Raw genomic sequence first — 16958 nt, forward strand, 5'->3', positions numbered from 1 at the left:
AGCTGCCATAAAAAAGATGAAAGGCAATAGAGCACCAGGAGTTGATGGAGTTCTGCCTGAGTTTATCAAGAATTTGGGACCAAAAGCTATAATGTGGCTCTCAAAGTATTTTTCTGAAGTAATGGCTAGAGCTGAGCTCCCCAAATCCTGGAAACAAACAAAGGTCGTAGCAGTATTGAAGCCAGGGAAAGATCAAAGAGACCCAAAAAGCTATAGACCAATAGCCCTGTTGTCAGTTGTGTACAAACTTTTTGAACGAGTCCTGCTGACAAGAGTCGGGAGCAGAATGGATGAGTGTTTGCCAGAGGAGCAGGCTGGTTTCAGGGAGGGTGGGAATTGTGAGGAACAAGTATTCGGGCTCACAACTTACATTGAGCATGGGTTTGAGAGAAACCTCAAATCAGGAGCCGTATTTCTGGACCTTAGTGCAGCATATGACACAGTGTGGAGATCTGGTCTTCTTCTGAAGTTAGCACGGATCCTGAAATGCAAGGCAACCGTCAATCTCTTTGGAGCTATTTTGAGAGACCGTACATGCAGAGTGTCTCTTTATGGTAAACTCAGCACTATAAGAAGATTACAAAATGGTTTACCTCAAGGATCGGTTCTTTCACCAATTTTGTTCAATGTTTACACTGCAGACCTGCCTGTTACTCAATCACGCAAGTTTATTTATGCCGATGACATTGGGCTTGTTACTCAAGGTCGAAATTCTGATCAGCTCCAAATTGTGTTGAATGAGGACTTAGATTTAATGGCAGAATACTTCCAGCAGTGGTTCTTGAAGCCAAACCCGTCCAAAACTGTCTCAACAATATTCCATCTTAGTAACCAGCATGCAAAAAAGACAATTAATCTCAGGTTATGTGGCAAAAGAATATCTCATCAGGAAGCTCCCCGTTACCTAGGAGTCAGACTTGATAGATCCCTCACATATCGACAACATCTGCAGGGGTTGAGAGATAAACTGAAGACAAGGCTAAATATCATCAGCAAACTTGCGGGAACAACCTGGGGTTGTGACATGGATGCCCTTCGAACATCAAGTCTTGCATTGCTGTACAGTACAGGGGAGTACTGCTCTTCTGTCTGGGCTCGCAGCAGACATGTTGAGAAAATTGATACAGTTTTCAATGAAACTATGAGGAAGATTAGTGGGTCATTGAGACCAACAGAGACTGAGTGGTTGCCTGTGCTTAGTAACATCATGCCTCCAGATCTCAGAAGGTTGGAGAAGAAGAAAAAGTTCATTTCCCAGTTACAACACATTCATGAGGATCTCCCAGTCTCTAGAGATTTGGCTAACCCTCCACCAAGGTGCCTCAAGTCAAGAAGATACTTGAGACTTGATGAGCAGGAGGAAATTAGAAGTGCAAGGGAGTTATGGAGACTGAGATGGTTGCAGGGAGAGGTCAGGAACAAAGGCCTTGTGGATGACCCTAATAACATTGTTCCTGGCACCCAGCTGAGACATAGAGAGTGGTGTGGCCTTAACTGGTTCAGGACGCAGGTGGGAAGGTGTGCTGAGCTGATGACAGCACGGGGATACACATCTGATCCTCTGTGCCAATGTGGACAAATCCAATCAATGAACCACCTAATATCTGAGTGTCCACAACACTCCTATCATGGAGGGCTGTCGGCCCCCCATGATGCTGGAGAAGATGTGTGTCAGTGGCTCCAGAACATTCTAAATTCTATTGGTATTTGAAATATTAAGTGTAAAATTAGGTTTTTTTTTCTAATTTTGGCCTATGTATGCATATGCATATATATTGTAAAATATTAAATCTGGGCAGATAAAAAGCCCTAACAGAAACAGTAATAGGTCTGAAAATAAAGTAACTGGCTAATATCGCCAAATAGATAATAACTAAGATAAGATAGCATCAGCTTGTTCTGGCTAAATGGTACAAGAACCTAAAAAGGATTTGAAGGAAGTTTATTGCTCATAAATAGATTATTATATAAAATATTTGAAGATTGAGGTTATGTACATGTATTCACGGATCGGTGACCTAGAGATCGATCAAACCGAGGAACGTAGAATCTGACCAAAACCCCTTGGCAGAGCTTTATTGCAATCAGATGGTGTGCAATGTGAAAAAACACCTGTCCACGTGGCTAATTATTAGGTAGCATGGAATTAATATTAATGTATAGAATATTAACTAGCATGTAAAGAGCATAAATAAAAAACCAAATAAAAATAATTTAATGTATTCAGGAAATAAGAGTTACCAGGCGCATGAATACCGAATAAAATTTGCATGCACCAATAGTAAAACGGCAGTTAATAGGCGGCAACTGTAGGCCAATTCAAAAATATTTCTATATATTTATATAAATGTATTAGATTTTGTGTTAAAACTTTGTATAGTCTATGTTATCGATATGGCTCGAATGCAAAGAAATTATTAATCATACAATCTAAGCAATATTTTGGCATTTTTTGTAAGATCTATTTGAACCTAAATGGCGGAGGACTAAGATATTTAAATTTTATGCTAATTTGAAAGTCGGAAAGAGGATCTGTAAAACTTGAAAAAGAAGAACCAGCACTCGCCAGCCAAATGCCACCATAAGAGGACCCCAAATATTTTAGAGCGTAGTACCTTACTAATGATTTTGTAAAAGTTAAAGTTAAAGTAAATTATTAAATTTCTTAAAAGACTTCGTGATGCTATTGTGAAGCAGAAGTCATTTTCATTTTGAATTAAACTTATAACCCCTTGGAGGAGACGATTCCGGCTACCATATTCCCGGACCACATGGAGTTGGATCGACATCGGCGGCTTACAAGAAGATTTTCGACACGTGAGTGATAAATTTGAATTAGTGATGGGCGCCCTAGTGCTTCGAATTAATCTGATGATCAAAGCTAGCTCGCCGAAAGGGTTTTTATTATAAATTAAGAAATTAATAAGAGTAATACTTGCGCAAGTAAAATTAGTATTAAAGGTATTTCATTGAAAGAAAAATATAGATCAATATTTCAGAAATTTCTATTAAATCAAAGAAGTACAAAATCTAGGCTATTAAAACATATGCATATGATATTTAATTTTTTGCAATACAATTTGCGATAATTTATTATAGCTCTAATTCACTAGATGAATGGCTCTACTTATTCCGTCAGGTGCCGAATCTTGAACCCTGAGATAAAAATATATATTCGATACAAAGAAATCTACTAAGTACTAGAGATTTTAATATATATATTTGGATTATTAGTGGCTAATTTATCAAGCTGATCTTAAAGCACATATTTTTTAATTGAGTTGTCCAAGTCGACAAGTATTAGCAAGCGCATATCGCAGCTACATGCAAAAGGATGCATATGAATTTTAATATAAAGGCACATGGTAATGATTCGTGCCATAAATCTAGAATATAAAGTTTAGCCTGTGATATTTTACTGATATAAAATTATTGTTCTATTTTTATATTATATTTTTTATCGCTCTTTATATATTTTTGCCTCGATCTATTTTTTGCATTATTTGTTTAATATATGTATCAAAATGTTTATGGTGTGCAATTTATTTTTATTCCTCAACACTATAGTATAAGTATCATATTTATATATATTTATTTTTATTGAATTACAAGAGTTATAGGAGAAGCCCATACCTAGGCCTATCAAGATTTTTTAAGACTGAATACTATTAGAAAACCACGACCTAATTATATCAAATCTCATGCTTTACCGACTGATGCCAAGCAGGAGGCTAATCGTTATTTAAATATAAAGAATAACGTGACATAAAGACATGGCGCCCAACGTGGGGCTGATGATGAGAGCCGAGCTCATTGAATAATTATTTGAAATTAAGTCAATACCCATATTGAAAATTATAGATAACTTATACGAGTATTGAGGAAAACAGGCGAAGTAAAATTTGTATTACTTTTTGGGGAATCAATAGCTTTAAATAAGGAGAAATTATATGTTTTAAAGAAAATTTTATATTATTGTTATTGTAGAAAATATATTTTATAGAGAGAGCTATTATATTTTATGGGCCTAAACTGCTAGTCAGAAATCAATGAATAGTATTATTATATTATAAGAGCTTAAGTAATAAATAGGTTACCTGGCTTGTAATGTCCATAGGCCTATCCTCATTTGTGTCCTTATTAATGCCTTGTTGGCCAAAACTTTCACTTTTTTAACAAACACTTGACACTTAATCCATTTTTAAAATATGAGTCTCTTTTCGTCCACGCAAAGTAAGGTAGCAGACACACTGCAGACGGCGATAGTAGCGGAGATCGACGCTGAGGGGGGCGCGATGGAGTCCAACGCCCAGATCTCTTCAATCACCGCCAAGAATCCTGTGAACAGTAATAAACCGTTAAATGTCTCCCAAGAAGCAATGAGAAGGGTTATAGTAGAGGGGATGATCAAGTCATTTTCTAATAGTTTAGAAAAAACAATGACCATGGTAATGAAGGACTTGAAGGCGGAAATGAAGGAGATGCGGGAATCATCGAAGGATACACCGGTAAGAACGGGTAAGGAAACTGCGGACACAATATCAGCATCTACCGCTGAAAATCAAGAACTAATTACAACCGATTTAACAGCAAAAATAGATACTGTCACTTGTGAGTTAAATGAAAGAATAGATAACCTACCAGCACAAAACACTTCGCAAATTCATGTAATAGCTCACCCAAATTCTGATATAAATCAAAACATAGTACAACTTAATTCATTGGAGACAGCCGTTGGAGAACAGCAATTATTTTCATCTGAATTAAATGCCGAAGTAGTAGATAATGAAACAGAAGCTTCTAGTCATTGGAAACAGGCCCAAGAGAAGTTAGTACAACTTGAAAGTCAAATACATCAATTTCCGCACGAGAATATAGAGCCTATTCCCATAGCAACGTTTGATTCACTACACAGTTTCAATGAATTAGGCCGTTTTGACAATACAGACCGCTATCTCCAACCTAAAGAATTTATAGATCAGATAAAACTAGTTCAATCATTAACACCCACCTCTTGGAATTTTTGGCGTCTTCGATTATCCAGTTTGTTAAGCGGTGAACCTCTGATGTTCTTCCAGATCCATAATCACGAATTCAGGACGTTGGACGAGTTCAGTGCAGCTTTCCTGGAACAATATTGGAGTAAAAATAGACAAATGGATGCACTAGCCAATATCATTGCTTGTGAGTTTAATTCTAGGACAGACGACACATCCATCAATTTTGTTAATACCCTTAAACTGAAAAATGCTCAATTAGATGAGCCAATGTGTGATTCAGTTTTAGCAAATATAATCGTAAAAAAGCTACCGTTCCAAGTCAGAACAGCATTGGCTACACAGCCAATAACTAGTTGCAAACAGCTGATAGATTATTTATACAATATACAATCTATGATGGCAATATCAAATCACCGGTCAGATCAAATGTATGCACAGGATCAACCTAATTCAAAAATTAATCAGTACACCAGCCAAGCCTATGAATCAGTACCATATGATTGCTCACGACCTACTCCTCAATTTGAACACCGAAATGATCATAAACACAATAATAATTGGAATGATAGAAGTTTTCAGAATCGTCAAACAAACCATTATCCACAGCAAACCTATCAAAGAAATTATTATTATGGCCGTGATCGATTTAACACATATAATGATTACACTCAGAATAATTACAACAGAAATTATAAACCGCCACCTCAACAAGTAAGCACAAATTATACGTTAGCGCATGCAACAGGATTAAATCAACAAAAAACACAAGATAACCCACCACCAGACACACAGGAGCCCATACTAGACAGCCAACCACAAAAAACCGCCGCCAAAAAATGCATTTAAAACCAGCCGCAAGCATCAATCCCTACTAAGTATCCTGTTCCCCACTGAAGAGCAACCCGCCACCGAAGAATCACTACCGGCCACCACCCTACAACAAGAACCGATACACTATAATAATGCTGAAATCCCACCACTGCCAAAAATAAACAGTTGCCAGGAGGAGACCGCCACCATACTACCTGTTCTGACCACCACCATGCATCCACACACAGAGCCTACACCCGCGCATAAATCGACCCCACCAAGGGGCACCCCAAGGAACCCAGGATAGAGGACCAAGAGGACGGACTACCGGAGAAGAAGATGCACCGCAAGGCCCGGAGACGGAAGCGCCCGAGGACACCGGACGGATGACATCAGGACGAGGAGGACGGCATTTGGGAGAACATGCATCGCAAGGCCCGGAGACGAAAGCGCCCGAGGACACCCAGCCGACATCAGTACCGAGAGGACAGACTACAGGACAGAAAAAGAAGCATGCATCGTAAGGCCCGGAGGCGGAAGAAGCGACAAAGGAGGAACCACGCGCGCGCATACCGGCCGCATGCACGGTTCAAACGCCCGAAGAGGACACCGGACCGACACCGTGGAAGACAGGAGCGGACCGACGGCGTGCATCCGCGGCACATTCGTTTTAAGGAAGATGATCAACGATGTGACCGGCAAAATGGAAGTAATAATTGGAACAAAACCGGAGCTGCTTACGAAACTACAATGGATTCATGTTGGAATAAAAACGGAACTGATAGGAAAACTATGATTGATTCGTGCATGGGCAACATAAAAGTGGACTACTTGTGGAGATTAATTAAGGATAAACGGTGTTTGAGAAGATTGGAAGAATTAAAAAATAATATTAAGAAAGTGAAAGTACCTGGATATTATGCTATTGAAAAGACGATAAATGTTTGGATATGGTGTTTAATGTTTTTGTTATGATGGCTGTGATATGGATAAAAGACTGTGTTGTGGATAGGACGAAAAATATTGTATTGTTGTTGTTAAATGAATCTATGATTGATGATTGGAAATTTAATATTATAAAAATGTTTATTGTTGTAAGCCTAATGAGTTATAATGAGCCGAAATCAAGAATATTAAATGATAATGAAAGGAAGGATGAGTTTAGAGTACAGATTGATTGGAAAAAGAATGGATTAAAAGGAATTATCATAAATGAAGCTTGGAATTATTTAAAGGAATACACCAGATATAAGGGCTTTAAATTCATGAAGATAAATTATCAATTAGGACAGCCTCAACAACCGGACAGCAGATAACCGAACGGCCTACAGTATAGCTACAAACAGAATGCAAGAAGATGCAAGTAAACCATGGGATTTTTACATGCAATATCACAGAATTTGAAATAAATACGATAAGCAATCAAAGAAAACACCACTATCAAGCCAATTACTAACCTTTCGTAATAAATTTAATCTTGGTATAGGACCGCGTGGCAACAATCCAATGTTTTAATTCCTTCCAGCTGTTAGAAGCCTGCAATAAGAAAAAGAATAAATTTTAAATGTGTAATTAAATTAGCTACATCCACTAAAAAAAAAGGACACAAGCGGGGATAGTATATTTAAAATTTGTAAATTACCTTTAAAGAGAAAAAAATGCAGCAGTTAGGTTAATAATTATGAAATTCGACAGCAAATTATGTAGAACCAGTGACCAGCTGGGCAAGGCCACCTGAATCAAATATGTAATGCCTGCAAACATATGATTATGAAAAAGTATGGTAACCCAAAATTGTTATTTATTATTGTTATTTATTATATTATTAATGTCGGTATATTTATTTATATGTTTTATATTTATTACTTTTAATTATGCCACGTTTGTTACCTGAAAAAGACCTAAAGTGAATACAAGCTACCAAAAAAAAAAAAAAAAAAAAAAAAAAAAACCAAAGAGCCATTAGCAAAAGAAAAGTATTGTACCTGATGTATAGAAAATTATTTATATTAAGACCTAAGGAATACTATAAGATATAAGCCCAGAAGTTTTGTGAATCAAAATTATTGTCTAAAAGGAATCATTTATGAGAATTATGAAATGTGTGTAGTTAGGTTGGCGGCCCTGCAAGCGGCGAATTTAAAAATTACTATGTTTTAAGTGTTGTCAGGAGGAGTGCGTTTAGAAGTTTATATTTATGATATTTTATGTGTGTTGAGGAGGAGAATTTGTTATTGTATTTGATAAAGGTATAAAGGAGATGCAGCAAATATGTCTGCGAACTGTGATAGAAGTATGAGAGTATAATTTAAAAATAAAGTATAGTGTATATCGATGTATTGAAGGGTGGGTTTTCATTAAAAACATTGTGATTCTCAAATATTTTGAATTCAAACCCAGGGGCGCGTGTAAAATATTAAATCTGGGCAGATAAAAAGCCCTAACAGAAACAGTAATAGGTCTGAAAATAAAGTAACTGGCTAATATCGCCAAATAGATAATAACTAAGATTAGATAGCATCAGCTTGTTCTGGCTAAATGGTACAAGAACCTAAAAAGGATTTGAAGGAAGTTTATTGCTCATAAATAGATTATTATATAAAATATTTGGAGATTGAGGTTATGTACATGTATTCACGGATCGGTGACCTAGAGATCGATCAAACCGAGGAACATAGAATCTGACCAAAACCCCTTGGCAGAGCTTTATTGCAATCAGATGGTGTGCAATGTGAAAAAACACCTGTCACGTGGCTAATTATTAGGTAGCATGGAATTAATATTAATGTATAGAATATTAACTAGCATGTAAAGAGCATAAATAAAAAACCAAATAAAAATAATTAATGTATTCAGGAAATAAGAGTTACCAGGCGCATGAATACCGAATAAAATTTGCATGCACCAATAGTAAAACGGCAGTTAATAGGCGGCAACTGTAGGCCAATTCAAAAATATTTCTATATATTTATATAAATGTATTAGATTTTGTGTTAAAACTTTGTATAGTCTATGTTATCGATATGGCTCGAATGCAAAGAAATTATTAATCATACAATCTAAGCAATATTTTGGCATTTTTTTGTAAGATCTATTTGAACCTAAATGGCGGAGGACTAAGATATTTAAATTTTATGCTAATTTGAAAGTCGGAAAGAGGATCTGTAAAACTTGAAAAAGAAGAACCAGCACTCGCCAGCCAAATGCCACCATAAGAGGACCCCAAATATTTTAGAGCGTAGTACCTTACTAATGATTTTGTAAAAGTTAAAGTTAAAGTAAATTATTAAATTTCTTAAAAGACTTCGTGATGCTATTGTGAAGCAGAAGTCATTTTCATTTTGAATTAAATTTATAACCCCTTGGAGGAGACGATTCCGGCTACCATATTCCCGGACCACATGGAGTTGGATCGACATCGGCGGCTTACAAGAAGATTTTCGACACGTGAGTGATAAATTTGAATTAGTGATGGGCGCCCTAGTGCTTCGAATTAATCTGATGATCAAAGCTAGCTCGCCGAAAGGGTTTTTATTATAAATTAAGAAATTAATAAGAGTAATACTTGCGCAAGTAAAATTAGTATTAAAGGTATTTCATTGAAAGAAAAATATAGATCAATATTTCAGAAATTTCTATTAAATCAAAGAAGTACAAAATCTAGGCTATTAAAACATATGCATATGATATTTAATTTTTTGCAATACAATTTGCGATAATTTATTATAGCTCTAATTCACTAGATGAATGGCTCTACTTATTCCGTCAGGTGCCGAATCTTGAACCCTGAGATAAAAATATATATTCGATACAAAGAAATCTACTAAGTACTAGAGATTTTAATATATATATATTTGGATTATTAGTGGCTAATTTATCAAGCTGATCTTAAAGCACATATTTTTTAATTGAGTTGTCCAAGTCGACAAGTATTAGCAAGCGCATATCGCAGCTACATGCAAAAGGATGCATATGAATTTTAATATAAAGGCACATGGTAATGATTCGTGCCATAAATCTAGAATATAAAGTTTAGCCTGTGATATTTTACTGATATAAAATTATTGTTCTATTTTTATATTATATTTTTTATCGCTCTTTATATATATTTTTGCCTCGATCTATTTTTTGCATTATTTGTTTAATATATGTATCAAAATGTTTATGGTGTGCAATTTATTTTTATTCCTCAACACTATAGTATAAGTATCATATTTATATATATTTATTTTTATTGAATTACAAGAGTTATAGGAGAAGCCCATACCTAGGCCTATCAAGATTTTTTAAGACTGAATACTATTAGAAAACCACGACCTAATTATATCAAATCTCATGCTTTACCGACTGATGCCAAGCAGGAGGCTAATCGTTATTTAAATATAAAGAATAACGTGACAATATATATATATATCATTCTAAATTCAAAATTTCTAGCTCATATATATTTTTAGACAGAGCTTTGAACTTCAACTTTTCTCAGTAAGATCATAACCTATTTTTTCAGACATTTTATTATTTATCAAAATTTGGGAACAGAATAGGTTTGGGCTATGCCTGTTGTTCCATCCCAATCATATTCATATGATTTGTAATTATAACAACAAATAAATAAATAAATAAGTAAAACTATGGCTAGAACAATTGGCTGTTCCACAGTTTATATCCAATATTCATTTTCAATGTGTTTACAATATTTTTGTCAGACTTAGTGGCTATCAACTAATAAAACAAGATATTTGAATGTTATGGAATCTATTGTGATGAGAATTCCATCATATTTCTACAAATAGATATGAAAACTTCATTATTCTTTGTCAATGGAACAAAATTTATTATAATATCATGACATATTTCAAAAGTTTTTTGGAGATTCAGCTTTTAGATTATGTTACCTACTTTTCATTTTCACTCGCTATTATCTACGAATCACTATTTCAAGTTCCAAAACTATATTGGGAATATAGAAAAAACATTAAAGAAATTATATCGGAGTTGATAATCACAAAAATATGCTTTAATGAGTAAAGGCAAGCGATTTTACTTATAATCGCCTATAAGCTCCATTGTAAAATTCAAATATTTGGAATCTTCATGGTGGCGGCGGGAAAAAAATTCCAATGGCCATACCGTGGGTAATATAGTTACTGTAGTTACTATTTTGGACTCTCTGAAGTAAACATATTTTCCAAAAAAAGTAATGAATGAAACTAGGTTTTTCATGCTTAGTTTTTCTTCTTGTGAGATCAGCTGAATGATCCCACACATTCACTTGTTCACTCACTCTATCAATCAAATTTTCCACAATTGATAGACAAAAAATTCTCAGCTGTTTTCCAAGGACATATTTATCCTTTCAATGTCCTTCAGCGAGTTATCCCAGGGTAGAGACCTAGTGCAATTGGATTTTCATATCATAGACCTCTACTATATTCAAAATTTTGTGAAAATTGTTAAAGCTGTTTTCGAGATCTGTTGAGAATGAATATATACCCTTATAACAATATAACCACATAACTATATAAATCTATACAGAAATTGCTCGCTTAATATAATGGGATATAATGAAGGGGAGAATCGGCTTATACACATACTGGATAGGAAATTCACAAGTGCATCATCACAACTGAACTTCTGACCTGTTAAGCTTGAAATTTCACATATAGATTCTTTATTTCTCAAGTAAGGTTATGGCCCCATTTTTAACTCTTCTAGATTTCAGTATGTTAAGTTTACAGTTCAACTACTCCTCAATTGGACCCTTGTGAAGCATGTTTTACCTGCCAAAGTCTGTGAGAAATTACTTTTAATATGGCTCTTTCTCAAAGACGGATTGGTCTGATGCTCTATCCTTCACTAATCACTCCCACTACCCAGCAGCATTCTCCTTATTGTGTTTCTGTGTGAGAGAGCTCCCCTCCAGCTATGGCTGACAATGCTCCAAGTTGTTTACTGGTCAGCAGGTATATTGGTTTGTGTATGTTATGGAGATGTGTTCATCACAAGAACGTGAAGCAAAATGAGACCGTACATCCAATTGTGCACAGGATGTCCGTCTGTGTCTACGCTAAATACTGTGGGGAGGAGAAATGAGTTTTTCCTCCCCATGTTAAAAGTAATATCCTACAGACTTCAGTACGGTATTGAATAGAATAAACATTATATTTTGTGAGTAGTGACATACTGATCACATGTACATTACAGGTGTAAAGACATGTGTTTCTGTAGCTCATTGTTTTAACTATTATTCAAACAGTACAAAAGTTGTGAAATGTTGGACTTATTTCTAGCTGTAGAGCAAATGAAACAATAGTGGAGAGATTTCCTTCTTCAAAATCATGAAAGAAACAACAGAGATTGAATCAATGTCATCTGATACAGACAGGACCTTCAATGAGAAATATTTTGACAACATGAAGAGCGAGAAGTGGCTTTGCAGAGAAATACTGCCTTCTCTCAAGGTGAGTAGACTCTATTGGGCATTGACACGTTGTTCTCACTTTACATCAGTTCATGTTATTCTCATCATATTGTCTGCATCTCACTGATTTTGTGAGAATACGAACATAATGGGCCATATGAATAAAAATATAGCATATGCTCATGAGCATGAGCATGAGGTTTTGCTCATGAGCATGAGGTAGAAGCATAAGCATTTGTTCAATTTCATAATTATGAATAAGTTTTACCCTCATACTCTTTCCTTATGCTTCTGAGCTCTGGAGCAAATGCTAATGTATTTTAAAGATTTTTCATTAGCTGATTGGCCTTACTTTGTTTCCATAGTGAAATTTTAGAATGTGTTAAATAAGCACTAAATATGCAAGTATGGAGCCTGCTTGTGTTAAGTGGTCTGCTCTGTTCTCTATCTATGAAGTATGAATAATTGAGTTTTAGGTTAGTGTTGATTTCTGAATTTTTAAATAATAGCATGAAAAAAATGTTATCTCTATAATAATCTTATAATCTCAATATATAGCCTTCTTTTAATTGTCCACACTCTCATCTTTCTCAAATGCCTATTTCCTATTCTGTGATGACTATGTTCATATCCCATGGGTATCTTTTGTATTTTTTTTTTTTTTGTAAGAGCAATGGTGACATTGTAGGCTATCATGGTTGGATTTTAAAAGACTTTTATAGCTCTCAACTATTGGTTCTGATTTTATCTGGTATAGATTCCTCTTCCTCACAGGAATTGCTCCAGTTCGCAAATGCTCCACTTTATTCTTACAAATTTGATTAAACACTTCCACTTCTGAGCTAATGTTCAAACTATTTTTTTGATGAGCATGAGCATGAAAAAGGTTTTGCTCAATTATTCATGAAAATGAAGCATATACTCAATATCTCAAGAGTGAATATTGAATGCTCAACTAATATGGCCCAATAAGAATGGTGTATCAATAATATATCAGCGGTTAAAAAAGAGAGAAATATAAAGAGGGAACAATATCATTCCATAAGATGATAATGTGTGAATAGCAGAAGGAGTCTGGTAAGGTCAAATCACGATAGATCTGACAAAAGTCCATATTGAAATCTAATATTAATTATCCATCATTGTGTAAAAATTATTAAAACTTTATAATTATTATATCATTCCTCTGTGCATTTTGACACGGACCTAGCTCCAGGGAGGGCATGGACCACACAAAAAATAGATAATCTTATGAAAGTGCTCACTTTTACGGGTACATGAATATATGCCCCTCTATGCAATATCAGACCTGAGAATTTATTTAATTGGTTGAGAAATCTGTAGTTTATCCCAGATGTAGGATTGGAGTGTTCCAATGATATTGAGCTTAAATAAAGTGATCTTAAAATTAGTACCCGGTTGTTGTTCTGATAAAGAGCCAATGCAACCCGAACAAAGATATAGATCACAAATCCATGTATGATTGTGCCTCTTACCAGTATCAGAATTGATGATGAATACTTTATGAAATAAATATAATTTCTGAAAAGGGGTTCGAGTACAGAATCTAATCCTATCAGTGTTGGGTTACATTGACTTGAATCTTGCGAAATGTTGCATACACTGCTTAATTTAGTCTGGAAATTATAAGCTAAGTTGCCGACAGTGACCAATGTAAAAGCAAATATAAGCAGAATTATATTTATCAATCCCGCAGTGATCCACTGATACATCAGCAACCATCCACAACCTTCCACTCAATTAATTTCCCGACTTGTTACACTGACCATATGAGGTCTATCACAATACCAATGGTAACGTGTCAAAGACGATATCAAGGTTTTCAGACAAGAAACGAACTGGAAGATATGCTCAGTTATTTCAATATATTGACAATTTTCAAGATAAGCAGATAATAAATAATAATTTTTAAAGTTAATGATGATGATCAGTAAAACGTGTTCTGTTTTAGCAATACCAGTAGACATGTACAGATTACAATTTAATGATGATTTAAAAATTGAAAGAAGTTGTATGTTAAAAATAATAAATACAGAGTGTGAGTTCTGCTTTGGAATAGCTTGATCAATAGACAGATTATTATAAATTAATCTAATTGAATGATGATTGTTATAATGTAGATAAACGTCGGATTTCCCCTGATTATAATCTGGTCATGACCATTAATTTTCACTAGAATTTATATCACTCATGAATCGTAGATAGGCCCCAATATATTTATTAGAAGAACACTCACGCGACTATGTTTTCCTTTTTTCCTTGGTTCGCAAATAATTATTCTTCTGCCATGTGCTGGATTCTCTGGCCTCCAAGTAGAACGTGTTGCTGGTATATTACTCTGCGATTCATGTAGATTTAATCGGGTATTTTACGTTAATTATTATCTCCACGAACAAAAAGGAACTTTACAGTTAACATTTAAATTCACAAAGAAACAGTTAAAAATAATTTACATAATATTTTTCAACAAGAATGCAAGTTTACTCAAAAACGTGTGACTAGGGCAAGGTCAGTGCTAGAACAGGCTAAAATCTTCTTCTTCCTCACCATTCAATTCACAATTCGATGAATCTCTTTGTTTCTAATCTGCATAGGATGATTGCTTTTGGTTGCAGCTGAGTGACGTAATGCACACATCATATTTTTATGAGAAATGGTTGCTTTGTTCACATTCAGTTCTCTGTCTTACAAGACGAATAAATACATTAAAACATGAATATAATTCAATCATTTCAAAATACAGTTCAATTCCAACAGTGTAGGTGAATCTCGACGTTCTATGTTGCATCTCAACAATAATTGAATTATTCAAATTTTGGTATCCCTTTCTTTATCCTCTGATTGGTTGTTCGTGCAGAGAGGAATAAATCTAGCGAGATCACTTCTATTTAATATTTATTTGTTGATAATATGCTATTCAAAAATTATTATTTTTCGTTATTGTATAGGAAAAAAGGGATCTATAATAATAGGCTAATCAATATTATTAGAACAATAGATGAGTTTATTTTTGAAAAACAAATTATAAGAAAGATAAATAGTATTCTGATGTACAATAATAGACTTACATACAAAGAGTATTTGTAACTTTTTGCTATTATTGTACATCAGAATACTATTTATCTTTCTTATAATTTGTTTTTCAAAAATAAACTCATCTATTGTTCTAATAATATTGATTAGCCTATTATTATAGATCCCCTTTTTCCTATACAATAACGAAAAATAATAATTTTTGAATAGCATGCCATCACATTATATTATACAATAAGCAGGTCTGAACGATCTCGACTCTATATTGGTGTTCTAAGCGTTCGAACATTTCAGGTTAGGTTTACCACAACATTCCCTCAACCTATCCCAGGTAGCACACCTACGTGTTTCCAACGTTGAAATTTGGTTGTTGAGGTTGAATAACCGTTAGCGGTTGAATTTTTCAACGTTTTAAATGCAACGTTGATTTCAACGGTTGATCTATCGTTGAAAACACGTTGAAAACGAGCTTCCAATTCCACCACTCACAGCGCTACAGTAGTCCTTACACAAAAACAGATCTATCAACGACGATCGACTGATCAACGCCATTTCATGTTTGAATTCTCATCACATTGATGAAAGCTGTGAACTCTTTTAGAAGAGTTTACCTATTCCACTTTGACTTGGTAAGTTTATTTAATTTATTATTCTTATTTAAAAAATGATATTGTTTGGTGATTTATTGTCTAAACTTCAAAACAAATATTGTGTGTTGAACATAATTATGTTTACATTTGAGGTTAGGGTTAGGTAAGTTATATTATGTTTTAAATTAGAGGGCTCTAATTTAATATAATTATTAAAAATTAATATAATACAATAAGCTTGGTTTTAAGTATTTTACATGTAGCCTACTACTTAACTTCCAAATAAATTACTATTACTTTGATTCCTGCACAAATATTTTCATTATGCTATCTATGTATTGTTTTTGTCACAGGACTGCTTGTGTTGAGAAATTCCATCGAACTTAATATAATAACACTGAACTTAATATAATATAAATCACTTAACATCAAAGTGATTGCTTTTAACAAGTTCAGTAATTAACTCGGTGATCCAAGAAATTGAAAACGGGTGTCCGGAGTTCAGCTCATAAATATTAACATTTTCCAAATATCGTCATTCCATGGTGACGAAATTTAGCTTAAACTTGTTCATTTTAAAATTAAATTTTCAATTAATTTATGCATGTTTACAACCCATATATGTCAAGGATATTTTTGATTAATTTCATTGTGATTTTAAACTTTTGGTCTAGGTTTACAAAATTTAGTAGGCCAATAAAAAATGGTTGAAATATCGGGATACAACTGTTTTTTTCATAAAACTAAGTATGTACCTACAGTAACTATTAAATTTTACTCATAAATTAAAAAATAAATTTTCTACCGTTTTTATATAGAGCCTTATTTGTTTACTTCTATAGGCCTAATGAAAGAGGAGTATTTCAAGTTAAAATTCGTCTATGCTATAAAATTTGGAAACCCAATATTCTTACTTTATTCTTAGTTCTTTTGAATGTTTGAACGAACAGCTGGTGTGACTTTCTCGTCTGACTATTGTATAGTAATGGACTATTTTTATCTAAAAAACAGTCATCACCTCGCCTTGTGATTCAAAATATCAATGTGTGTAACAAAATATCAAATGTATAACATTATTAGATG

At 34.2% G+C, this 16958-nt stretch overlaps 1 protein-coding gene across 2 annotated transcripts in view; it reads left to right on the plus strand.

The window, feature by feature from the left end:
* The window catches only part of LOC111046349, a 124204-nt gene that overhangs the window by 89205 nt on the left and 18041 nt on the right, over positions 1-16958 (plus strand). For both annotated transcript variants that reach the window (XM_039440728.1, XM_039440727.1), the window contains exon 15: positions 12101-12271. In XM_039440728.1, the coding sequence (XP_039296662.1) occupies positions 12101-12152 (52 nt within the window). In that variant the 3' untranslated portion in view covers positions 12153-12271. The remainder of the gene's footprint in view (positions 1-12100; positions 12272-16958) is intronic.

The sequence above is a fragment of the Nilaparvata lugens genome, chromosome 14 (genome assembly GCF_014356525.2).
Source record: "Nilaparvata lugens isolate BPH chromosome 14, ASM1435652v1, whole genome shotgun sequence".
Taxonomy (NCBI): domain Eukaryota; kingdom Metazoa; phylum Arthropoda; class Insecta; order Hemiptera; family Delphacidae; genus Nilaparvata; species Nilaparvata lugens.